This window comes from Delphinus delphis, chromosome 8 (assembly GCF_949987515.2).
Source record: "Delphinus delphis chromosome 8, mDelDel1.2, whole genome shotgun sequence".
Taxonomy (NCBI): Eukaryota; Metazoa; Chordata; class Mammalia; order Artiodactyla; family Delphinidae; genus Delphinus; species Delphinus delphis.
Genome location: NC_082690.1, coordinates 100982293 through 101007152, shown reverse-complemented (window position 1 = coordinate 101007152; position 24860 = coordinate 100982293). Strand labels below are relative to the sequence as shown.

The window sequence follows — 24860 nt, the reverse complement described above, 5'->3', positions numbered from 1 at the left end:
ATGGTCCCTGGCAGGAGGGAAGCGGGGTTATGCTCTCACTGGATCAGCCCCAGGCTGAAGTTGAGGCTGATGGTCAGGGCTCAGGAAAGGTGACAGAGGGACAGGGGGGTGGAGGGACAGGCTAGACCAGCGTTCAGGGAATCTGCAGAGGATGTGGGACCTGACAGGTGTGTGTGTGTGTGTGTGTGTGTGTGTGTGTGTGTGTGTGTGCACACGCGTGCGTAATTCTCCCAGAGAGTAGATGGTGGGCAAAGGTAAGGATGGGCAGTATCTGTTCAGAGCAGGAAGGGAGGCCCCTGGTTGGGGGCGGGGGAGGGGCGGGGTTGGGGTTGAAGACTTGGGCCAAAGGTGGGGCCTCCCTCAGAAAATGCACTCAGTAGGAGTGAGAAAACTAGTTTTGGGGTCAGCCCCACTTCTCACCAGGAGGGAAGTTGCCCAGAGACAGGCGCAGAGCAGGGAGGCCAGGGAAGGAGTGATGGCCGGAGGGCCGCGTGAGGGGGTGGGAGGGTGTCTGCCGGCCTTGAGTGACAGTCCGCTAAGAATCTGGGAGCTGAAAGCCCGGAGCCATGGTAGGCTCTTGAGCAGGGGTGGTCCTGGGAGGGTGCTGCGCTGGGCCGCGCTGGGCGCCGGATGTCTGGAGCAGAGTAAGCTGGGAGCGTCGGAGAGCAGTGCTGGCCGCAGGATGATGGGGACCCGCTCCTCCCCCACTCGGGCCGTCGCACTGTCCGGGGAGGGCGGCCGGAGCGGGGCTGGGCCGGGAGCGCGCGCGAGCTCTCCGCGTCGGCCGCCGGAGGGGCGGGGCAGGGCACGTGTCCTTGGGCCACCCCTCGGCCACGTGACCCGCCGAGGGCAGGGTCGCAGAGGGACTGGGGGCCGGGTCGCGAGCCCGGGCCGCACAGACCCACAGGCAGCGGGCAAGACTGACAGGCGGCGGGGCAGCCTGGCTGGCCCGGGGCGGAGTCGGCTGCGGGCGGGGACGCGGCGGGGGCGGCGCGGGGAGATCTCTGGGCGATCGCGGCGGCGGCGCGGGGAACCGACGCCCGGGCGCCCCGAGTCGCCAGTATGTGGAGCGGGTAGGTCCGCGCGGGGTCGGGCCGCGGCTGCCTCTGGGGGTGGGACGGTGCGGGGGGGGTTCCCTGCAGTGTGTGCACCCCTAACGGGAGGTGCTCTACGCCCCCATCCCTGCCCGTGCTGTAGCACGAGGACTGGCGAGCCGGTTTGGGGTGGAAGGACATTCGGCATGGAGGGTTCAGGGGGTCTCTCTGGGGGCAGGAATTGTGAAGGGTGGGCTGCTGACCGTCCCGGAGTGACAGCGCCAACTCCTAGCTTGTCCGGAGCGCAAGTGAGATGGGGGCAAGGGGGTGTGCGGCGGAGTGCAAGCCAGAATAAGCCTGGGATAAGCACCTAGAGGAGGGACCCCCAGGCTGAGTGAACCCTTGAAAAGCAGTGCATTTGCGAAAGGGGGGACTGGGTCTCTGCCACATTCGCTTGCAAGTTGGTGAACTTCCATCTGGGGCTCCTGGAACCTGCTGAGCTCAAAGGTGGGTGGGACCTCCCTGCAGCCTGGAGGGGTGCAGCGCAGACTCTGGGCCCTGGACTAGTGGCTCCACTACCCATATCTGTTCCTTGATTCTTAGGGGTGGTCCCAGTCCCTGGGCAACCAGGTGTGGGACCCTTTCCCTGTATGTGCAGAAAAGCTGTGGCCTTCTCATGGAGTTGGGTAAACACTTCTTCCTCCCCATAGCCTGGAAAGACCAGGTCCTGGCGGAGATGTGGCCAGAGTGGGGGTGGGTTGTACTCCTGGAAAGAACGGGGCCAGATGGGTGGTCCCAGGACAGGGCTCCTCCCAGCCACAGCCGGGGAGTGAGGGAAGCCCCACTGGAGAGGCTGGCGGGCTGGAGAGTTCTGATGCAGGCTAGATCCACTTTACTCCATGGCACCTAGCGAAGTTCGGAGTTCGAGCTGAGATGCTAGGGGAGGGCTGGGGAGTCATCCCCAGCAGGGGCTCCTGAGAGAATGGGCTCCTGGTAGGGGTGAGGTGTGGAGACACGTGAGACTCTTAAAGGGAGAGAGTTAAGCAGAGCCTGGATTCTTGTGGAATTGCGCCCTGGGGGAAGGAGACTGAGCTTACGGAGAAGGTGGTTGAGGTGGGTTGGTGACAGCTGGAGAGGTCAGGGCGATCCCACCTGGGGTAAACCGTGCTTGAGGAGCTTCTGGAGGAAGCTCGTGACCCCTTGTGTTGGGTGCGCCCAGGCAAAACACAGCCACCGAGTTGCTGTGTGATCTTGAGAGTATGGCCTCACTGCCCTGAGCCTCAAGGTGAAATGTGTGGGTTGTGTGGTGGAGGTAATCCAGGCCCAGAGAGTGTCCTTTCCTGGAGGCGTCCAGGCTGGAGCCAGACAGACAAGTCTGGGAGGTGCCAGTAGACGGATGCTCACTTTAAAGACTGGATCCAAGAGTCCCGGGACCGTTCTGGATGGACCAGGCTGCCAAGCTGACGCCCGCTTGATCCTAAGTGTGGCTTACTTGGATCCCCCAGGGTGTAGCTGGGTGCAGAGCACATAGTAGGTGCTTCATAAATGCAGATGGAAAGCATGAGGGGCAGAATGAGGAGCTGGGCATCTGGGGAGTGAGAGGCAGAGTTTTGGGGTTACCTTGAGCTCTGCCTTTTCATGGCCCCCTTACTTGGATGTTGGAGGCAGGGGCCAAGCTGCCAGCACCCGCTGGGGTCCTGGGGTCCTATGAGCTCACGCAGACCCCAGCAGCAGCTGGGAGGCACGCTGCTCAGGTCACACTTGCCCGGGTAACTGACTGAGCTGCTGTGACACCTCTGGGCAAGTGCATACTTGGGACCCTTCCTTCTAGACTAGGAGGGGTGAGGAGTTGGTGACTCTGGCTAAGCCATTGATGTCTCTGGGGCTTGGTTTCCTTACCTGGAAGACAACAGAGATACGTCTCTTGGGTGACTGCTCTGTTAATGGCCAGGTCGTAGTGCCAGTTCACCTTCTTGGCCCTGGACTCAGGGCTGCTCCCCTGGGGTGGGTGGAAGTGGCAGGACTCTACAGGAGCTCAGGTGGACCCTCTTCCTTGGGACTCCTTGAGTGTGGGCCCTGAACTCAAAACCCAGAGGTGGCTCCCCCAAAACAGGACTGCTCCCCTCCCCCTCCCCCACAGTGTCCCCTGTCCATAGTCTAGGGTGCCAAGCCGGCTTCCTGGTGATGGGGTGAGGATGGTGACTGGGGTACTTCTGCTGCTAACACAGTGCTGGGCACTTGAGACTTGGTCATCAGAGCCGAGAGTTTGGGTTCTGGGCTCGTTTTCTGCCACTAAGTGGCCACATGACATTGGTGTAGCCCCTCAGTCTCAGTTTCCCCATCTGACAGATGGGGCTAATCATACCTCCCTAGAAAGGGAGGGGCAGGCTCTGATAGACGCCCAGGAATGAGAAAGACCACCCCAACCTCCCAGGGATGGGAGACTGTGTCTTTGCTGCAGGCAGGATGCTGGGGAGCTGCAGGGCTACAGATGGGCTGTGAGATCTTGAGAAAGTCACCTAACTGTTCTGGGCCTTGGCTATCGTAAGGAGCTTGGATCTGTGAGGTCCTGCCTTTAAGGAGTAAGTCACAGGGAACTCCAGGCTCTGAAATGGCATCTGAAGTATGGCCTAGGGGCTCCAGGGTCAAGAGCAGGAGAAAGGGGTTTTGCGACCTTCACTGTCACCTCCTCCTGGAAGCCCTCCATGATTTAACTACCTCCCACCTCCCCCTCAACAGATGGAAATGTCTTTCCTGCTGTCCCTTAATCAGCACACCTGTCTGTGGCACTCAGTAGAGTCCTGCTTGTCCTAGACTCTCCCCACCCGGGATTTGTGCTCAACAGGGTGGGGGAAGGGAAGCAAAATGAATTCCAGTGTGATGAGAAGGGGGCTTGGTGATGTGGCTGCCAGAACCTGTGCACACTGGGTGGGTCTGGGCCGGTGGAGTGCCTGGCACACGATAGGTGCTCGCTGCATACGTGTTGGATGTTTGAGGGCTTGGGGTGTCAGATTCTTCTAGGACCAAACAGGCAGATGTGAGGCGTGTGCCATGTGCCCTGCTCTACCTCAGTGGAGGAGGGAGCCCTCCACCCTTTCAGGCCTTGTGCCACCTCCGGTGGAGACACAGGGCTGGATTCCCTCCCTCCTCAGGGCTGGGCTGCGCTGGGCTGGGCTGGCAGGCCTGGGGCTATGGCAGGGAGAGGCTTGGCCTGGGCCCCCTGCCTCAGGTGTTCTGACCTCCCTGCTTACCACCCTGAAGCTGTTCCTGACCTCCTCCTCCCTCCTGCTGCCTGTCCTACCAGGCACACACCTGCTTCCCCCTTCCTGGAGCGGTCCAGGCCCACCCTCTCCTACACTGGGGGTCCCGCTTGGCTCACTTCCCGGCATTCTTCTGGTGCCTCGTATGACCCTGTTCTCCCATTCTTCTGGAACCCTCCCCTCCAGCCCCTCTGATGGCTCGTGTTCAGGTCTCCAGGCGGGCTCTCTGGCCCTCAGCTCCTCTCTCACCCACCCCTCATCCAGGCTCAGGGCTGCAGCTGCTCCCTCTGGGCTGGTGCCTCCCCTCAGCCACCACTTCCCCAATGCCTCAGCCACGCCCCTTACCTTCCCTGAAAGACCCCCTCCCAGTTCCTCAGTCGTGTCGTGGGCACTGCTGTTCTCATTCACCTTGGCCTCCGTTTTTCATTAGATTAATTACTGCAACTTTTGTTCTGTTCCCCTCTCCAGCCCCTGGTCCTCCCCTGATTTCCTCCCCACCCCCGCCCAAGTCTTTTGTCTCTGTGTGTCCCCTCTGTGTGTCCCCTCCCAGCCCAGAGCCTGCCTGGCTAGAACAGCAGCCTTGGGCGGAACCGTACCACCACCACTCAAGCACTATCTCCAACTTCCTCAAACCCCCGTCTGCATCCTGCCTCACTTCTCTGAAACCACCATTCATCCCCTTTCCGCCAGTCCTGACTTTTTTGGGTGACAGTTCACATGATGCACTAGTGCCTGGACTCTGGGTTCAGTTTCCCCACTGCCACTCCCTTGCTGTGTGTTACAGCCAGGTCGCCATCCCTCTCTGAACCTCGGGTGCCTCGTCGTTCAAACTGGGCTGGCGAGAGCATCTCCCTGTGGCAGCATCGCAAGTTGACACACGATGACGTCTGTGGGGATGTGGAGTGGTGGGCTGGCGTGGACGTGAACAGGAGCTTGAGAATCGGATCTGTTTGTGGGTCTGGAGCTGAAGACTTGGCCACTCTGTAGGCTGAGCCTGGCCGGGCTTGCTGGTTGGTTGGGGACCCAACACACGAAACCTTTCCTGGGACCCCCTTGGCCTCGTTACGAGAGTCACTTGCCTGTCAGCCTCAGTGTCCTCAGGGCTTACTGGACCGCCCATAAGTGTATGAGCGTGATTCTGAACTGGGCCCCTGTGCCATGGCTGTTCCTGAGCTGCGCCCTGGGTCAGAATTCCTGCAGACCAGACCAGCTGTAGTCGCCCTGGAACCCGGGCTTGGTGGCCCCAGGCAGAGGGTGAGGGTCGCAGTCTGCCCTCCCAGCCCTCTCCTTCCCCGGGTTTTCAGTGCTTTCTTCACTGGCTTCCCCGCTGCTTGCTTAATGAACCCACTGTGCCTGTTAGCACAGGGGAGGGGTCTTTAACCCAAAGAGGTGACCTGGGCACTGGGGGGCAGAGAAGGGGAGGTTAGGGCAGAAGGACCCCATGGCTGGCTGGTTGGGCTGGGGCTGGGAAACGGTATCCAGGACGCTACCTGGGTCCGTCTGGCCCCAGGAGTGGGCTCCGTTCAGGCCCTCCTGGCCCAGTGGGGTTGCTGGGTGACTGGGGACCGTAGAATCCAGGGTGGGCCTCATTTCGCCATTTTTTCTGCTTGGGGACAAAAGCCCTGCTGGCCCTCCTAGGGGTGGCCTGGGGGGGTGAGGATTGAGGTTACTGCTTTCCCCTGCCTTGTGTGTTTCCTGGGGAAGTCACCCAGTGGGGCCTTTCCTGTATGAGCTGCCCTGGGCTCTAGGCCGCAGAGCTGGCTTCGGGATGGGGGATGTTGGCTGCCCCCACCTACCTCTGACCTTGACTCTTAGTATCTCCCACCCCCCTACCCGAGCAGACCCCTTCCTAGCCGGCCCTGCTGTGTGTCCTGGACACTGAACTCTGTGTCTGCAGGGAATGGGGTCCGAGAAGGTTTGTGCACAGGGCCGTGGACCTGAACTGGAAGGGGAGGTGCACGGCAGGAGGGCTCCAGTGGTAACCCGTGCTCGCCCAAGGAGTGAGCTCCCCAGCCCCCAGGCACTCACCCCCGGATTTTCGGGCCTCTGGTCTAGGAGACTGAAGTGTGTGGGAGATAGCAGATGCTGGCTCGGGTGGACCCGAGGGGCCTGGGCTCCCTCCTTCATCTGAACTTTGAGTCTCGGGAGCTGGCCTCATAGCCCAGAAGTGTGAGGGGCAGGGTCTGCAGACTTCAGTACAGGGTGGACCCCCCTTCCCTCCAGCTTCTGCACCCCTGGCCCAGGCATTGGGCATTTGGTGACCACAGGGTGGTCCTGCTGTTCCCACGCCTTCTGCCATGAGGATTTGCTCGTGGGCTTTTCCACCAGGGAGAGGGGGAGGGTATCGCACTCTGTCTCAGGCCTCCCTGGACCACTGTTTCCTCTGGCTGCAAAATAGGGCGCCATCCCCCCAGAAGTAGACCAAAGTGAGCCTGTTAGGAAAATGATGGGGGCCGCCTGGACGCACCCCCAGCCCGTGCCCTTGGGACCCGCTGGAGAGCCCTTCACTGTGGCCAGAGGCCCAGACCACACTGGTGGACGAAGCTCAGGCCTCGTGGGAGGGGCTGGCGGCCTTGTTCCCCTAGGCAGGCGGTGTTGGCAATGTCAGGGTGGTCCTTGTGGTGGGGCTAGGTGTCTGAGACCTGGGATCCTGCCCTGTGCCCTGTGCTGTCCCTGAGTCAACCCCTGCCCTTGGCCTGTAGTTCCTGCTCATTCTATTGTAGTGGGCAGTCCCGAGATGGGGTCCCCACCAAGCCTGAGTGACTGTGGCCATTCTCTCAACTGAGGAAGTGGGGCTGGGGCCCAGGCCTCCAGGTTCCCACAGTGGGTACATCCCCAGGGCCTGGGGTTTCAGGTGCAGGACACAAGAGCCTGGGCAGGGATGGTGGAGATGGTGGAGGTGGTGGAGGCACCTGGCAGATAGCCCACTATTTACCAGGCGATGTAGCCAGTGACTTCCTCATTGGATTCTCAGTGTGTCCCTGCAGGTTTTAACCGCCATCCCACAGGCGGGGAAGCAGGTTGAAAGAATTTCAGCAACTTTCCCAGGGGCTCGCGTGGACCCCAGGTCAGAGGCTGGCATGGACCCGGCCGTGCCCGACTGGCCTGTGCTCTCAGCCACAGCTCCCCCAGTCCTGGCCTCCCTCCTGGGAGGCAGTTTCTCTGCCTGAGCAGAGGCTGAGAAGCCAGTTTGGGCTGGAATTGGGTCAGATTTTCCTGTCACAGCCAGGGAGGAGCCTCCTGGATGCCCCTGGGCTCAGCGGCCCTTGATCCCAAGGCAGATGCAAAATTATGTAGCCCACAGCCCACCTGCCTGTCCGCTGTGGCTGGAGAGCTTTGGGCCTGGACTGAAGACCTGGCCGCCTGTCCCACCAGTGCCACCGACTAGCTGTGTTGCCCTGGGCAAGTCCCATTACCTCTCTGAGCATCCGTCCCTCAACTGTAGAATGGGAACAATACCATGAATGCTGCTGAGAATTTTAAATGAGATAACACGGGCAGAGCACCCTCATGAGTCCCCTGGGTGCAGACCCCAGCCTGGGGCTGCCACAGTACTGCCAGAGACACTTAAGCTTCAGGGACCGCCCCCCTTCCCGACTAGACCCCCCCCAAGCAAAGTATTAGGAAAGATCCCTGTCCGGCATAAACACTGTTGACGGAGTGGTGGGTGTGTGTTCCCACTTTATTCATCAAAGCCCCACGTCCTAGCAAGGCAGGACCCAGCCCCAGGAACCTTGAGGCCACACTCGGGGCCAGTCCCAGCAGACGGCAGGCTGGGCTGGGCAGCTGGACAGGGCCATGCGGAGGGTCGGGAAATGGGCTCATTGCTGGGGTCCCTGGGTGCCCTCTGTGTTACCTAAGGGCAAACTGAGGCTCCGGGGCCGCTTAGTGACTGTCCCAGGGCCCAGAAGACAGGGAGGTGGGACCGGAGAGACCCTGGCCTTGTGTTACTTCCCCTCCGCGATCCTGAATTTCATGACCCCTTGGCCCTGTCTTTCCTCCCTCCCGTGTGGGCCCCTCTTGGCCCCCTCCCCTCCACTTCCCCACTGCTATCAGCAGCCCAGCCCCCAGCCTCGGCCCAGCCGCTGCAGCTCAGAAGCTGCTGGCTCAGGAGCCGCCAGCTTTTGCTGAGTGAGCGAGTCCAGGGTGCTGTCTTGGCACAAACCGCCACGGCCCAGCCCGCTCCTCCCCTCCCTCCTCAGGGTCTGCTGCGAAGGGGGGCGCGTGGATGGGAGGTGGGCAGCGGCTGGCGGCCCCCACCCCGCACCGCCTCTAGGGTCTTCAGCTTCAGAGGGAGGAGGGTCCTGAGGCCCAGAGAGAGGGGGTGTTTGCCTGAGGTCACAAGGCAGACCAGGCAGAGAGCTGGGACTGCCCCCCTGCATGGTCCAGAGAGCAGGAAGTGGGGCTGCCTTGCCTAGGCTGTTTGCAGAACCTTCCTGCCTCAGCCGGCCCTGCCTGCCCTGGCTAGGCCCTTCCTCTCTGGTCCACCCTAAATGGCGTCGAATTTGCATAAACTATGCATGAACCATAGCAATGAAGGCAGTTCCCACTTAATCACCTCGTGTGCCAAGGTTTTCTGCACATCGCTGATCCACTCAGTGACCCTTGAGGTAGGGCCATTGGGATTGTCCCCATTTTATACAGGGGGAAACTCGGGCTCTCGACAGGCATGCATTTACAACATCTGCTGGGCAAACGAGCACCTGCTGTGTGCTCAGCACCTACGGTGGTCCTGGGCTGGAGGGGATGGTTGACAAAGATGAATGAGGCCTGTCCTTGCCCCCAGGAGACCCTGTGCTTGGTCATTCTGCCCTTGTGACGACCCCCGTGACGGCCTATTTTACAGATGGGGAGACTGAGGCCCAGAGTGGCAGGTGCATTGCCCAAGGCTGGTCCCTGGCCTCAGCTCTCTAGCTCTCCAGGCCTCGGGACACCACCCTGTATCTGCTCTTTGCCTCACAGCCAGCCCCACCCGGACGAGGGCCACCCACCGCCCCCTGAAGCTGTCCCAGTCCCCTGGAAGAGTGCGGGCCCCTGCAAAAGCCACAGGGATTCAGGCCTGGTGGAGACCCCTGCTGGGAAGGAAGCCCAAGGCGAGGAGGACCCTGCGGCCACCCGGCTGGACGTGTTGCGTCTGCGCAGCTCTTCCATGGAGATCCGAGAGAAGGGCTCAGAGTTCCTGAAGGAGGAGCTGCACAAAGCCCAGAAGGTGGGCTCTGAGGGCGGGGGCGGAGTGGGGGGGGTGAGGGGCCGGCCTGAGGGGCCGTGGGCTCTCACCCAACGGCCAGAGACGTCACGTTCCTGTCAAGGCCGCCTACATGCCAGGCCTGTGCTGGGCAGGAGGGCAGCCCAAACGAAGGAGAAACAGTTTTGCTTGTGACTTTTAAACGAGTTTTAGAAGTCATGACATCTCTGAAAACCGTTCCCAGGCTCTAACAAACTGACAGTTGGGGTCCAACTTCACGCTCTGAGCTAAATGGAAGCACAGAGGAGGCAAGCTCGGGGCCCTGAGGCGCACGTAAGGCGGCCCCGGGAGTGGCGCCAGGCCCGGGGCCGCTGGGGGGCTCACAGCGCCCTCCCTCGTGCCCACGCCCGCCCCGCAGGAGCTGAAGCTGAAGGATGCGGAGTGTGAGCGGCTGTGCAGGGTTCGCGGCCAGCTGGAACGGGAGCTGGAGGAGCTGACGGCCAGCCTGTTCGAGGTGCGGGGCGGGGCGGCGGGCAGGGGGCGGGGCAGCTGGGCGTCCGTCCGCGCCTGCCGCTCACGTGGAGCCCGCCGTCTTCCCAGGAAGCCCACAAGATGGTCCGAGAAGCCAACATGAAGCAGGCGGCGTCAGAAAAGCAGCTGAAGGAGACGCGGGGCAAGGTGAGGCACGCGCCGGCCCAGACCTCCTGCCCACCTCTGAGCCCTGCGAGCGCCGGCCTCCGCCACCCGATCGGACCCTCGCATGGACTGGGGGGCCAGCAGGGAGGGGCAGAGGCATCCGAGATGGCCCCACTGAAACGTTCCCGCTGGAGTGGGAGCCCAGCTCCCTGGGACTCGAGCTGTGTTTCTGCTGTACCACGGAGACCCTTCTGGGGGCCTTTTCGGGGGCTGGAAGGATCCTGTGGCCATTGTAATTTCTTTTCCTCCGTCCCATACCGCCTTTACAAAGCAGAAACCTCAGGCTGGCTGTGTGAGCCTGGGCAAGCAGCTTTATCCCTTGGAGCCCGTGTACCCATCTGTAAAATGGGAGGGCTGGGCTGTTCCTGGCTCCTGGGGGCCCCTCAGTGGGAGACCCAGCCAGCTCCCAGATACGTGCACCTACCAGAGTCCTGGCTCCCAGTATGACCTCAGCCAGGCTGTGTCTCCTCTGAGCCTCAGTTTCCCTATCTATGGAAAGGGTATCTCAGCCCCCAACCCAGAGGCTGTTCCGAAGATAACGGGTGGAGTTAGGTGCTCAGGGTGGTCTTTCCTGAGCTGGGGTGGCAGTCAGTGGCAGCCGGGGCAGCCTCAGCCCTGGGTTAATATTGACAGCCGTCTCTCCCGGCCAGATCGACATGCTGCAAGCAGAGGTGACAGCCTTGAAGACACTGGTCATCACGTCCACACCAGCCTCTCCTAACCGCGAGCTCCACCCACAGCTGCTCAGCCCCACCAAGGCCGGACCCCGCAAGGGCCACTTGCGTCATAATAGCACCAGCAGCGCCCTCTGCCCCGCCGTGTGCACCGCGGTAGGACACGCCCCCAGCCTGGACAAGGAGGGCAAAGAGGTGAGGGGCAGCGGGCAGGCAGTGGTCACAGGAAAGGGAGGCAGTGCCCACTGTCAGCCAGGCAGCGGTGCCCAGTGGGGACCCGCCTGGACCCTGCTGTGTGACGGGGAGCGTGTCCTACCCTCTCTGGGCCTCTGTGTCCTCTGGCTGTGAGGGCTGCCTGAATTCCCTGTGATAGGAGGTGTTGGGCCCTCAGTAGGGTACGTGGGGCACCTGGTCCAGGCGGGACAGTGGCTGTGATGCCCTTGGCCACGGGTCTTTGGGCAAGTGAAGCCGCCTGTCAGCACCTCAGTCTCCTCGCGTAAATGGGGTTTCCTGGGGCCACAGGACGTGGGCGTCAGGAGCTCAGCTCAGGGCTGCACCCAGCGGACGGCCCTGAAGGCTGTAGTGGGATTCAGCTTCCTGGAGTCTCTGATGCCAAGGTGGCCCCAGCGCTGCCCTGCCCCAGGCCTCCCGAGCGTCCAGGGAGGAGGTGCGGGCCAGGCCTCTCCATCCCCTCCTGAGCTCTAAGCTTCCGGCTGGACTCTAATAATCTCCTTCCTCTGTCTGTCTCTGTGCACCTGTCTGTCTGTCTGTCGTGCCGGCCCAGCCCGGGCTGCCCCCTCTCCTCTCCCTGCTCCTCTGCGTGGTCCCCAGCAAGGCGGTTCACCTCACCTACGAGCCGGCCTGGCAGCTCCCACCTGGGGAGCTGCCCGTGGGCCCCACCTCTGCTACCTCTCTCTCCTTTTCCCGACAGGTAAAGGCTCCGGAGAGGGGCCGCTCCCTCTGCCCCCTCCCAGCCTCTCCCTCTGCATGTGCCCCAGGGCAGCCAGTGAGCTGTGTGTGTTCCTTTCCATGTGCGCATGCCTGCGTGTGCCGTGCGTCCCGTCAGGTCCCTGTGTGTACCTGCGGGTACCTGCAGCGTCACTCTTCAACTTACCCTCCTCAAGGAGGCAGCGAGGGTCTTCAGAATGAGACCCTGGACCCACGTCTAATTCTGTAGGCCAAGAAACTGGCAACACACCTCCAACACGCTTAGAAGTGAAACTTTTGAGTTCCGAATCCAAATTCTTCTGTGCAAGGGGAAGAGAAGAGTTCTTCTTTGGGACTCGGGTCCCCTGCATGGCTACAGGGGACAGGCCCGCTGGGGCCTGCACTGCATCCTCCCTGGCTCCCCACCTCCTGGGGCTCTGCCTGTCTCTGCCATGCTGGCCCCCCCAGTGCCCTGCCCCCCACCACCGGCTCACCTTCCCCCACAGGTGGACACGACCCTGTTTGCAGAGTTCCAAGCCTGGAGGGAATCGCCCACCCTGGACAAGACCTCCCCCTTCCTGGAAAGGGTGTACCGGGAGGACGTGGGCCCCTGCCTGGACTTCACCATGCAGGAGGTGAGGCAGACAGAGGGTGGCCCGCCGGGGGGCCCAGCCCCGCAGCCGGCGGCCAGCCCCTCACCACCTCCCACTCCTCCCTGCTCTACCGCAGCTCTCAGCCCTGGTACGGGCCGCCGTGGAGGACAACACGCTCACCATCGAGCCGGTGGCTTCGCAAACACTGCCCGCGGTGAAAGTGGCCGCTGTCGAGTGTGGCCGTACCAAGTAAGCTTAGCACCCTGCCCCCGGGAAAGGCCCGCGTAGCCTTGGGCTGCACCAAGGGGGTGGCCAGGGAGGACTGAGCCTCAGGCCTGCCTGCTGGGTCCTGCAGTGGGACCTGGGGGTGGGCAGGGGCACCTGACCAGAGAGGGACAGTGGCTGCCTCCGCGCAAGGCAAGGAGGCATCTTTGGCAGACATGCTGCCTCTAGTCATGGAGCCGGGGTCTCCTCCTTCCTGGCTGGCCTGACGTGCATCTCTCTCCTACCCCCTCTCTCCCACAGTGGGTTCCGGGCCCCGATTGACACGTAAGTGACGTCATTTTTCACTCCACCTCCTGACAATGACCCGATGGCCCTGGCATCTTGTCCTCCCTGCTTCTCAGCTGGCATTGGGCAGGGCCAGCAGCAGAGCAAAGCTGCCAGCATGGAGCAAGGGCAGGGACTGGAGCCTGCGAGGGAGGCCCCTGGGTGGGAGCCTTGTCACAGAGGGGAACATTTGAGCCGGGTTTTGAAAGATGAATAGCAGTTTGCTGAGCAGGGAAGGACCTTTCAGGCAGAGGCAACAGCGTGAGTGGAGGTATGAGAAGCTGGAATATTAATGGAAACACCACTGGATCGGTGGGCGGAGCAGTGGGGTGGGTGGGCATGGGGTTGGGGCTGAGGCCACAAAGGGTGTTTGGGGCCAGAGTGTGAAGGCCTCAAATGAGGTTTGGGCTTTAACCCACTGAGGCCAGCATTTCACAAATCATCGATTAACGTTCCCTGAAAAGAGGGTTCCCTGGTCCAATCAGAGTCACAGTGAACCTGGAGGCAGCAAAGGCTCTGATAAGTCCTGCAACCAAGGAGCCTATTTAACCTTCCTTTACTCGGGATTCTCCGTAACTATTTCCTGGGCAGTAGGGAAGCAGCAGGGAAAGATAATGGGCTAGATGTGGGTTTTTGGAGTAGCCCCTGGCTGTAACATGGAGAAGAAAAGCAGAGATGAGGCAGAAGTCTGGTTGGAAGGAACTGAGGGCATCCGGGCAAAAGGTCCTATTGGCAGAACCTAGCCTGGGGACTTCGTGACCTAAGTGGAGGAGAGAGAAGACTCCTGCTTAGGAGGAAGGGATGACTGGGTCTGAGGGCCCTAGTAAAGTAGGGGGCAGCATTTTTAGGGGCGGCAGAGGGTGGAGCTTTTGTACACCTGGCCTGAGGTTGACCAAGCTCTCCTGCCCAGCAGGGGTGAGGTGAGGGGTTGAGGGATGGGGTCCAGCTTGGTTTAAAGGTCTCCCCCAGGGACTTCTGAGACTGCCCTCCTCCTTGGCCTGCCTCCAGGCTCCTTGGGAAGCTGGGACCAGGGGAAAGGATGCCAGGCCCCACCCTGATGTGTGTTTGCCTCCCCCTCCCTCTGTGCCTTCTCTGGCTGCTGCGTCCTCCCTGGACGAGCTGGGTGGGCAAGCCCCAGCCGTCCCCATGGTCCTGAGGTCTGCTTTTCTCTAGTACATGTGCCCTGAGTGGCCTGGCCTGCGCCTGTCGTCACCGAATCCGGCTTGGGGACTCCGAGAGCCACTACTACATCTCACCGTCCTCCCGGGCCAGAGTGAGTCATCCAATGGGAGTGTTACCTGGCTCCTTAGAGGCTCCCTGGGCTGGGACTCTGAGCCCCAGGCTGCACAACCTACAATCTACAGAGCAGGGCACAGGCTCAGAGAGGTACGAGAATGACTTGGGCCACACAGCCAAGCCGGTGTATTTGTTTGCTGTTGCTGTGTGACAAGTTACCATAAACTTAGTGGTAAACTTCGATTTAGTATCTCACAGACTCCCTGGGTAGGAGTCTGGGCACAGCTTAGCTGGGTCCTCTGCTCAGGGCCTCAGGGACTGCAGTCACAGTATCAGCGGCTGCATCCTTTCTGGAGCTCAGGGTCCTCTTCTGAGCTCACATGTTGTTGGCAGAAGTCAGTTCCTTGTGGTTGAAGGACTGAGGTGGCCATTTTCTTGCTTGCCGAAAAGTACTCATGGGAGTGACACCCATCAGCTCTGTCGTTTAATATAACCTAATCAAGGGAGTGACACTAGAGTTCCAGGCTCCTGACTCCTGGCTCCGGCCCCAGGCTTTGGAGAAGGTTCTGAGGCTTGTCTGTCACACAAGGCTGACAGTCAGCTGTGGGCTCTGAGGGGCCTCCAGGGATCCCAGCTTCTGCCCTCACCTGCCGAGTGACCCAGGTGAGGGTCAGTGGATCAAGGGGCCTCACTGGGCTGGGATGAGGGTGGGGTGGACCCCTTTCCTCTGTCCCTTCAAAGACAGTGAAGAAGATTGGAAAGAACAAAAGTTTGGAAAACTCAAGCTTGGTGCAAAGGTGACGTGGTGTGGAAGGTCCTCTTAGAGGAACCATCTCCTCCCCTTGACCTACTAGAGGTGCCTAATTGGACTAAAGTGGGCAAATGGCCTCATCATCAGGCAGTAGATTGACCAGCACAGTCAGCTTGTCTGGTCCTGACAGCCTCTGCAGGGCAGCCCAGCATGTTGTTCTGGCAAATCCCCCAGCAGCGAGCTGAGCTCCCATTAGAGAGGGAGTCTGAGCCTTAGAAAGGAAAGGGGTGCACCCCAGGCCACTCAGCCTAGACCGGAGGTCTCCCCATCCTGGATCCAGTCTCTTACTTCTGCAGTCTCCACCTCCTGCATCTGTGCCCAGAGCCTTGTTCGGTGGCCATGGGTCACCTCTGTTTCTTTCTGATCCCAACGAGGGGATCTGTGCCAGACGCTCCCATGCCTAGAAAATTACATCTAGAACGTTGTTCTGCCAGGCCTATGTGTCTGCTGTCCTGGGCAGAGCTGGGAAGGCAGAGGGGAAGGGTGTGAAGTTCTCGGATGTGGTCCCCACCCTGATGAGACCAAGGAGTGTGGAATCCATAGGGAGAAGAAAGTTCTGTCCCCAAAGCGCAGCCCTGGGGAGAGAGCCCCACTGCTCCCCACCATTCCCTAGTCACGGACCTCTGGTAGGGCCTACTGGCCACTGAGCAATGCCAGGGCCTGGGACCCAAGCTTCTCCTGCCCATCCCATCCGGCCCTACGCAGCCCCTCCTCAGCCCTCCCAGGCGGCACCTTTGCCACACTGGGTTAGTCCCCTCACCTGGCCTCTCTCACACCTCCCTGCCTTTGCCAGGGCCACCAACCCCCTGCACCCAATTTTGTCCTCCTGGCAAGGGCTCCTGTGTGTTTGAGGGCCCAGCAGGAGCATCGCCCCTCCCTCAGCTTTCTCCACTCCCCAGCCTGTGGCCCCCACACACTTGATGTCCCTCCCCCAAAGTGCTGGGTATTCAGCATGGGCAGTTGTGGGCGCAGCTGCCAGCTGCCTTCCACCCTGCTTTAGGTTGGGTACCCTAGAAGCAGAGCCTAAGATGGAGATGGTGTGCAATTCTCAGGAGGCAGAATGGGGGTGGGGGGAAGGACAGGCAAAGGTGAGGCTTCAGCTGGAGTCTGGCTTCAGCCTGATCCACAGGGGCCCTGGAGCCCAGAGTGGATTCCACCCTGAGGCACGGGCGTGGCCTTTTATACCCAAGATGCCTGTCAGTCATTGGCTGAAGTCTGTGAGGGTATGGGGTGCAGAGGGGCACCAGCAGCCAACATTCTCAGCAGTGGGGAGATGGGGCCCCAGCCTGGGGAAGGGGCCTGGGAAGGGCACTAACAGCGCCCTCTCAAAGGTGTGAGAGTCTTCGTGACAGAGCTCAGGTCTGAGCCAGCTGGGGGTCCCCAGTGCCTGGCGCAGGGCCTGGCTGGGAGCAGGCCTCAGGTCAGTCTAGGGGCTTCAGGTGGGGATCCAGGGCAGCCAGGTGAGCAGCTTCTGATCCCCTCACCTTTCCTGGCATTATGAATAGCACCTGGTAAGGCCTGGCTGGCCGGGGCCTCCAGTAGCCAGAGCGAGCAGGCCCCTCCGGGGAGCGTGGGTTCTAGGCAGCCTGCCCGGTTTCATCTTTGCAGCTCAGCCACTTAATAAGTGGAGGCTCTGTGGCCTCCGCAGTCGTTGTGGGGTCGTTCCTGGAGCCTCAGCGCTCCCCACGTGTAGACTGGGAATGATAGGCACGTCCGGCGCACCGGGTACGCGTACTTGATTACGCTTAGTGGTCGCTATCGTTTTTATTAGGAGTACTAGTGCTGCTGTTGACTGTAACGTTAGAGCCCAGAATTATCTGAGTCTCACAGGACGTGGGTCTTCCCGCTCTGGTCTGCGATCTACCCTGGCTTTTTTTGGGGGGGGAGGGGGCAAGTGTGAGGGCCGGGGGGGGTCACACCCTGCCCCCTCTGCCCACAGATCACGGCCGTGTGCAACTTCTTCACCTACATCCGCTACATCCAGCAAGGCCTGGTGCGGCAGGACGGTGAGCGCCCCCTCGTGGCCGCTGGGGGTGGCGCCCGGGAGGGGAAGGGCGGGGCGGGGCGGGGCGGGGCGGCCGGCCGGGCCAACCCCAGGGCTTTGCTGCACCCCGTCGGAGGAGGACTCTGCGAGAGAGAAGGTCGTAGATTAGCAAAGCGATCCGGAAGCTCCTGTTGCTGAGCCCTGTGGAGAGAGGAAGAGCGGAAGGAGCCTCCTGGGCTCTGCCTTACCGGGAAAACCAGCCTGGTGCCCCCACATACCTGGATCCAGCTGCTTTTTCCCGTTCAGAAACCTCTCCAGCCCCCCGGGCCTGTAGTGACGGCATTCTTGTTACTGGCCTGGCCTACACGATGGGGCCTCCCCTGTGAATCTCCTCCCCTCTCCCGCCGCGTGGACCTCCAAGTGGTGGCTGGACACGGCTCGCCCACCTCCCCCTGTAGACACTCCCCGCCCTTGCCCAACAGGTCCTCTGTCCATCCGTTGTCCCCCTGCCCCCATTCTGCCAGGCCAGGGACGGACCCTGTGCAGGGTCGCTGGAGAGCCCCGGGAGCAGGGGTTGGAGAGCATTTGCAGTCTGTCCAAGTGTGTGGCAGTGTGTACGTGCGTGTGCGTGTCAGGCTGTGGAGGTGACCGTCACCTCCATGCCTCCCGGGCTGCAAGCCCCCAGAGTGGAACCTCAAAGAGGTCCGGCTACTCACTGAGATCTGTCCTCAGGGACTGGGGAGTCCTAGGGTGCCCACCAGCTGCCCTGCCCAAAGCCGGGGGAGAGGCCAGGCCATCTGCCTGAGGCGACCCTGAGTGGGCACTGAGCTGTCCACCCTCTGTCTGCCTGCAGCGGAGCCCATGTTCTGGGAGATCACAAGGCTGAGGAAGGAGATGTCGCTGGCCAAGCTTGGCTTCTTCCCCCAGGAGGCCTAGGTCATGGCCCAGGCCTGGAGGGGGTCTCTGAGCTGGAGCCAACACCTGCCCCAGGAGAGACAGACAGACAGACGGGGTCCTAGAGCCAGCCCTGAGCCAGAAGCTGACCAGAGGGACGAATGGCCAGGCCGTGGAGGCAGCACTGAGCCGGCAGCAAATGTCCATCCCGGGACAGGCCTCAGGAGGTGACCTCTCCCCTCTCATAGTACTACAGCCACCAGGAGACTTTCAAGAAAGCACCAAAGACCAAGGAGCTGGGAGCCGTACAAAGGGGCTCAGCCCTTGGGAGGGCACCCCTGGGACAGCCAGCACCCACTCCCCAGTCCCAGGAGCTGCTGCCTGCAGGTGCCTCACTGGCGAGATCTCCAGGGTATCTCCGCACCCCCCCCTTTCCTAAGCCCTGGGCACCAGCACCTCCTTGTGGCCATCCCTCACCTCGTTCCCAGGTGGGCCTGCTGTGCCCAAGGGCCCGAGAGCTAGGAGGAGCGGACGGGGCGGACGGGGGCCTCGCTGGCTGTCTTCCACTCCATCCTGTATCTGCCTGACAATGACCCCAAAACATCCTTAAGATGTATCAGGGGCCCTCCTCCCGCCCGCCCGCTCGACCTTCCTCCTTCCCGCCAGCTGAGCCCAATGCTGCAAGGAGCCTTCGCCCCCACCACTGCTGGGAGGATTGGGGCACTTTCCTCCCAAAGTAAAACACAGACAGGCCTCAGGATGCCCGGGCCTGTTTTCAGCTGTGGATGGCCGTTCCGACGACGGAGGCTGAGATCGCCCAGCCCGGCACACAGGGCTGGGGTGGGGCAGGCAGGCCCCGGGCCCCTCCTCCCCCCTCGCAGGCTACTCAGTACCGGGGTCCAACCTGGACACATCCCTCACCACGTCCGATTTCCTCCTCTGAATGGAATGTAACGCGATCTCTATTTAATAAAGGACGGCTTTGTTGGTAGAGGCCAGGCAGCCACGCGCCTTCACTCCTGCGCCCTGGGGCTTGGGCCAAGGCTTGGGCATCTGAAGGAATGAAACAAAATCCTTTCCTTGCCCGCCCTCGTGCTTGGGATTAAACCCAAATCCTGAAGGGATTGCTGGAGGGAGCACCAACCGAGTCCTCCCCAGTGTTCCTGGGGCAGTAGGTTTTTGGGGGATGAGCCCAGCTCCCTCTCCCGAGAAGTGGTTTGCTGTCAGGAGAACGGGGGCTCTGTCGCTGCCTCACAGGGGATCTTGGGCAGATCCCCTTGCCATCTCCCTGCCAAGTGTCACGGAAGCCTGGAGCTCAGAGTCAGAGCATCAAGGCTGCCTGGTGCCTGCAGGGCAAGGCAGGATTGATTGGTGATGTCTGCCAGCAGCACAGCAAGGCCTGTGGTAGCTGTGGTTTTCCCCGCCCTGGTCAAGGGACAGTAGTCAGAGGTGGAAGAAGGTGGAGTCGCCCAGTCCTCTGAGAACCCAGGATAGGCCTTGGGAGGTGCCTTGTGGGGCCTGATCCCCTCCCCACAAGTAGGGATGTGGGCCCAGGCCAGTTGGTGTCCTTCCTTGTGGGGTGGGGCGTAGCAGCTTCTGGGTCAGTATTTACTGGGGCTGGTGATCCCTCGAGGGGACTTCTCTGTTGGCCTGAGACCTTGGGGTCACTCAGCTGGTAGGTCGAGGCCCCCCCACCCTATCACTCTCTCCAGCCAGTAGCCTTTTCCCTCTCGCTCTCCCGCCTCCAAGACTCTCCCTCTCTTCCCAGCCCTCCCCACTACTCCACTAGTGATTTGAATCCCTTCTGTCTCCCCAGCCCCCTCGGATGTTCACCGGTTAGGCCTCCTGTCACAGATGTTCATTCATTCACTCAACAAACGCTGGGCAACTCATATGCCAGACACTTTTCCTGGTGCAGGGGGTACCTCGCTTGAGCTGAGACGCTCACGGGGAGACTGGCAATAAAAACAATGCACGGGTGACATCCACGGTGTCAGATGGAGGAAGGAAAACAAGGAAGGCGATGGAGGATGTCAGGGAAGGGTGTACCCTGCCACATTATATGGGGTCACCTATGTCCTCTCCTGCATACCAGTCTCTTTCTGTCCTGGGTCAATCCTGGGTCAGCCAGGGGACAAGGGAGGATGAAGGTCTGGGCCCTGGAGCTGCCCGTTCCTGCCCTGAGCTTCTGTGCTCCCGGTCCAGCCACACCCAGCGCCAAGGAGACACCAGGCAACAGTTCAGGCAACCTGGCAGAGAATCCCCACGGCCAGATGTGCTCAGCCTGACCCTGCCAGGTGAGCAAACAGTAGCTGAGATGCCTGGGGGGTGCCTGTGACCCTTACACTCTGGCGTCAGTACATAATAGCTGAGCACTTACTGTGTCCCGGGGCTCGTTCCACACCCTTTATGTGAACGCATTCACTTAATCCTCAGGACAACCCTAGGAGGTCCTGTTTTCCTCATTTTGCAGATGAATCGACCTAGGCACCACGAGGTCATACAGGAAATGGTGGCCCCAGAACAGGAATAGATGAGCCCAGCTCCAGAGCCCACGGTGTGAGCCAGCTTCCTAGATGCTTTATACTCACCACCTGCCACGTCCCGGAGGCTGCGTTAGGTCCTTCCCTGTTTTTCAGGGATGTAGAAACAGGCTCAGGCAGTGACGGAGCAGAATTTGAATCTAGGTTTGTTTCTCACCTTTACCCCCTGAGGGGTGCCCTCGCCCCTGCTCTGCAGGCTTCTGGGGGTGGGTATGGGGGGAGCTCAGGGCTTTGGCTTTTGGAGTTGGGGGGCGGGGAAGGTTAGCTCACGTCAGCCACACAGGAGTTGTTCCTCTCAAGTGAATTTTCTAGATAACCCACTCAGGTCTCTCTAAGTAGTGCCGCACAGGTGGCCACCTCTTACAAGCCAGCACCAACCACAGTCTCCGAGCCTGAGCCCAGCCCCACCCTGGCCTCACACGTTGCGCTGCTGTGTCACATTTTGCCATCTGCCAAGCCTGTACCGATTGGGTCCTGCCAGGGTTGTGTACCTGGGCAAGTCACTCCTCTCTGGGCTTCAGTTTTCTCATCTTTGACTTGGGAATATCAGACTAAATGACCTTTGCAGCCCCACTCTTTCCCTTTTTTTTTTCCATTTATTTTATTGTGGTGAAGACCCACACAGTTGACCATCTTAGCAATTTTTCATCGTATAGTTCAGTAATGTTAAGTATATTTGCATTGTTGTGAAACAGCTCTCCAGCACTATTTTTTTTTTTTTTTCTTTTTTTAGCGGTACGCGGGCCTCTCACTGTTGTGGCCTCTCCCGTTGTGGAGCACAGGCTCCTGACGCGCAGGCTCGGTGGCCACGGCTCACGGGCCCAGCCACTCCGTGGCATGTGGGATCTTCCCAGACCGGGCACGAACCCACGTCCCCTGCATCGGCAGGCGGACTCTCAACCACTGCGCCACCAGCACTATTTTATCTTGCAAATCTTAAACTGTGTACCCATTAAACAAATCCCCTCCCCCATCCCTGGCCACCACCATTCTATAACTACTTTAGAGATTTTATATAAGTGAAGTCATGCAGTATTTGTCTTTTTATGACTGGCTTATTTTATTTAGCATAATGTCCTCAAGGTTCATCTGTTTTGTAGCCTGAGACAGGATTTCCTTCCTTTTTAACGCTGAATAATATTCCATTGTATTCATAGACCACGTTTTGTTTATCCACCCTCTGTTGATGGACATTTGGGTTGCTTCTACCTCTTGGCTATTGTGAATAATGCTGCTCTGAACATGGAAGCACAGATATCTGTTTGAGACACTGCCTTCACTTCTTTTGGATATTTAGAGGTGGGATTCCTGGATGATATAGTAGCTCTTTTTAAAAAAAAAATTTATTTATTTATTTGTGGCTGCATTGGGTCTTGCTCTACGCGGGCTTTTCTCTAGTTGCGGTGAGCGGCGGCTACTCTTCGTTGCGGTGCGCGGGCTTCTCATTGCGGTGGCTTCTCTTGTTGTGGAGCACAGGCTCTAGGCGCGCGGGCTTCAGTAGTTGTGGCATGTGGCCTCGGTAGTTGTGGCTCGCGGGCTCTAGAGCGCAGGCTTAGTAGTTGTGGCATGTGGCCTCGGTAGTTGTGGCTCGCGGGCTCTAGAGCGCAGGCTTAGTAGTTGTGGCACACAGGCTTAGTTGCTCCGTGGCATGTGGGATCTTCCCTGACCAGGGCTCGAACCTGTGTCCCCTGCATTGGCAGGCGGATTCTTAACCACTGCACCAGCAGGGAAGCCCCCATATAGTAGTTCTACTTTTAATTTTCTGAGGAAACTTCATACTGTCTTCCGTAGCAGATGCACCATTTTACAATGCCACCAATAGTGTACAAGGGTTCCAATATCCTTGCTAACACTTGTTTCACTGGTGTTTTTTGATAATAGCCATCCTAATGGCTGTGTGATATCTTATTGGTTTTTTTTAATTGACGTATAGTTGAATTCCAATGTTGTGTTAATTACTGCTGTACAGCAAAGTGACTCATTTATACATATATACACATTCTTGTTCATATTCTTTTCCATTATGGTTTATCACAGGATATGGAATATATTCAATAGTTCTCCGTGCTATACAGTAGGACCTTATCCTACTGTTGTTTATGCGTTCTATATATACCAGTTTGCATCTACTAATCCCATACTTTTCCACTCCTACCCTCTCCCACCCCTCGGCAACCACCAATCTATTCTCTATGTCCCTGACTTTGTTTCTGTTTTGTAGGTAGGTTCATTTGTGTCATATTTTAGATTCCGCATATAAGTGATATCATATGGTATTTGTCTTTCTTACTTCATTTAGCATGATAATTGCAAGTTGAATCCATGTTGCTGCAAATGGCAGTATTTCATTCTTTTTTATGGCTGAGTAGTATTCCATTGTATATATGTACCACATCTTCTTTATCCATTCATCTGCCAGTGGACATTTAGGTTGTTTCCATGTCTTAGCTATTGTGAATAGTGCTGCTATGAACATAGGGGTGCATGTATCTTTTTTTTTTTCTTTTGTATAAAACACAGTCCCTACCATTTATTTATTTATTTTTATAAATTTACTTATTTTATTTATTTTTGGCTGCTTTGGGTCTTTGTTGCTGCGTGCGGGCTTTCTCTAGTTGCAGTGAGAGGGGGCTACTCTTCATTGTGGTACACGGGCTTCTTATTGCAGTGGCTTCCCTTGTTGCAGGGCACAGGCTCTAGGCACGTGGGCTTCAGCAGTTGTGGCTCGTGGGCTCTAGAGCACAGTGTTAGTAGTTGTGGCGCACAGGCTTCGTTGATCCACTGCATGTGGGATCTTCCCGGGCCAGGGATCAAACCCGTGCCCCCTGCATTGGCAGGCGGATTCTTAACCACTGCACCACCAAGGAAGTCCCACATGTATCTATTTAAATTATAGTTTTGTCTGGATATATGCCCAGGAGTGGGATTGCTGGATCATATGGTAATTCTATTTTTAGTTTTCTGAGGAATCTCCATACTGTTTTCCACAGTGGCTGCACCAACTTAAATTCCCACCAACAGTGTAGGGGTGTTCCCTTTTCTCCACACCCTCTCCAGCGTTTGTTATTTGTAGACTTTTTTTTTTGTAGACTTTTTAATGATGGCCATTCTGACTGGTGTGAGGTGGTACCTCATTGTAGTTTTTTGTTTTGTTTTGTTTTTTAAATTAATTAATTTATTTTTGGCTGTGTTGGGTCTTTGTTGCTGCGTGCGGGCTTTCTCTAGTTGCGGCAAGTGGGGGGCTACTCTTCTTGCGGTGCACAGACTTCTCATTGCGGTGGCTTCTCTTGTTGTGCAGCACGGGCTGTAGGCACACGGGCCTCAGTAGTTGCGGCATGTGGGCTCAGTAGTTGTGGCTGGGGGGCTCTAGAGCACAGGCTCAGTAGTTGTGACGCACAGGCTTAGTTGCTCCATGGCATGTGAGACCAGGGCTCGAACCCGTGTCCCCTGCATTGACAGGCGGATTCTTAACCACTGCGCCACCGGGGAAGCCCCCTTCATTGTAGTTTTGATTTGCATTTCTCTGAGATTAGTGATGTTGAGCATCTTTTCATATGCCAATTGGCCATTTGTACACAGCCTCTTTTTTTTTTACTATGGGGTATTCTAAGGAGCTCTACTGTTCCATCATAGTGATGCCTCCAGGGAGAGTCTTTCATGGCTGCTAGGGCTCTTGAATAATGAATAATAACTCTTCACTGAGTAGTTGTGTCTAGGGCCTAATAACCAAGCTCGAAAAGTGGTGAGCTTTAACTCAAAGCCAAATCGCAAAGCTCTGACTTGGGTCCCCTTTGCGCGTCTGCTGGAGAACAAACGCCTGGGCTTTGTGACTGCTCTTTTTGGTAGGCGCAGAGTTTTTCGGAAATTTGCCCGACTGGGCCACTGTCGCCCCTACGCGGCCTACACAAACATCATTTGACCCCAGGACAGTGGCTGGTGGCACCGTACGGGTGTGGAGACTTCAGTGTGTCCAAGAGGCTGTGTAGCAGCTCGTGGAGAAGCCCAGCAGGGGCTGGGACAGGGGCTCTCTTCAAACCTCATGTGCCCCCCCAAAAAATTGCTCCAGCTGGCCAGACCCTCCCTTGCCTTTTGTATACTTCCCCCTCCCCCTGCCTAAACCCTGACAGTGGCCCCTTGGCAGCTCAGGAATGTCAAGTAGTCCCTCTCTCTTTCCAAGTAGCCTGAGGGGCCTCGCTGCCCTGATGGGGGTTTGGAGACAATGGAATCCCTAGTTTCCCCAGGGCCCCTGACTCCAGGAAAGTTGCCAGCTCCACTGGTTTGAAGCCCAGAGAGGCTATGGAAGTCCCTAAGGCCTGCAGAGAAATGTGGGAAGCTGCTGGTTGGGCTCTGGGGAGGAGACGTAGTTCCGGCTTTTAGCCACTCAACTCCAGGTGGCAGGAGGGTTCAGCCATCTCTCTCCCCCTGTTGGGATGAAGTAGCTGGAGGCAATGGCCTGGCCCTGAGCCCTGTCCTT

General features: G+C 58.8%; 1 protein-coding gene across 1 annotated transcript; it reads left to right on the top strand.

Annotated features, from left to right (window-relative positions):
• The first annotated feature begins 973 nt into the window (after positions 1-973).
• Positions 974-18828, top strand: RAB3IL1 (RAB3A interacting protein like 1). The gene is made up of 11 exons (XM_060017463.1): positions 974-1073; positions 9257-9503; positions 9898-9993; positions 10080-10157; positions 10826-11044; positions 12283-12411; positions 12506-12618; positions 12895-12918; positions 14092-14191; positions 16905-16971; positions 17803-18828. The coding sequence occupies exons 1-11, from the start codon at positions 1063-1065 to the stop codon at positions 17883-17885; spliced, it is 1167 nt and encodes a 388-aa protein (XP_059873446.1). The 5' UTR covers positions 974-1062; the 3' UTR covers positions 17886-18828.
• Positions 18829-24860: the final 6032 nt, after the last annotated feature.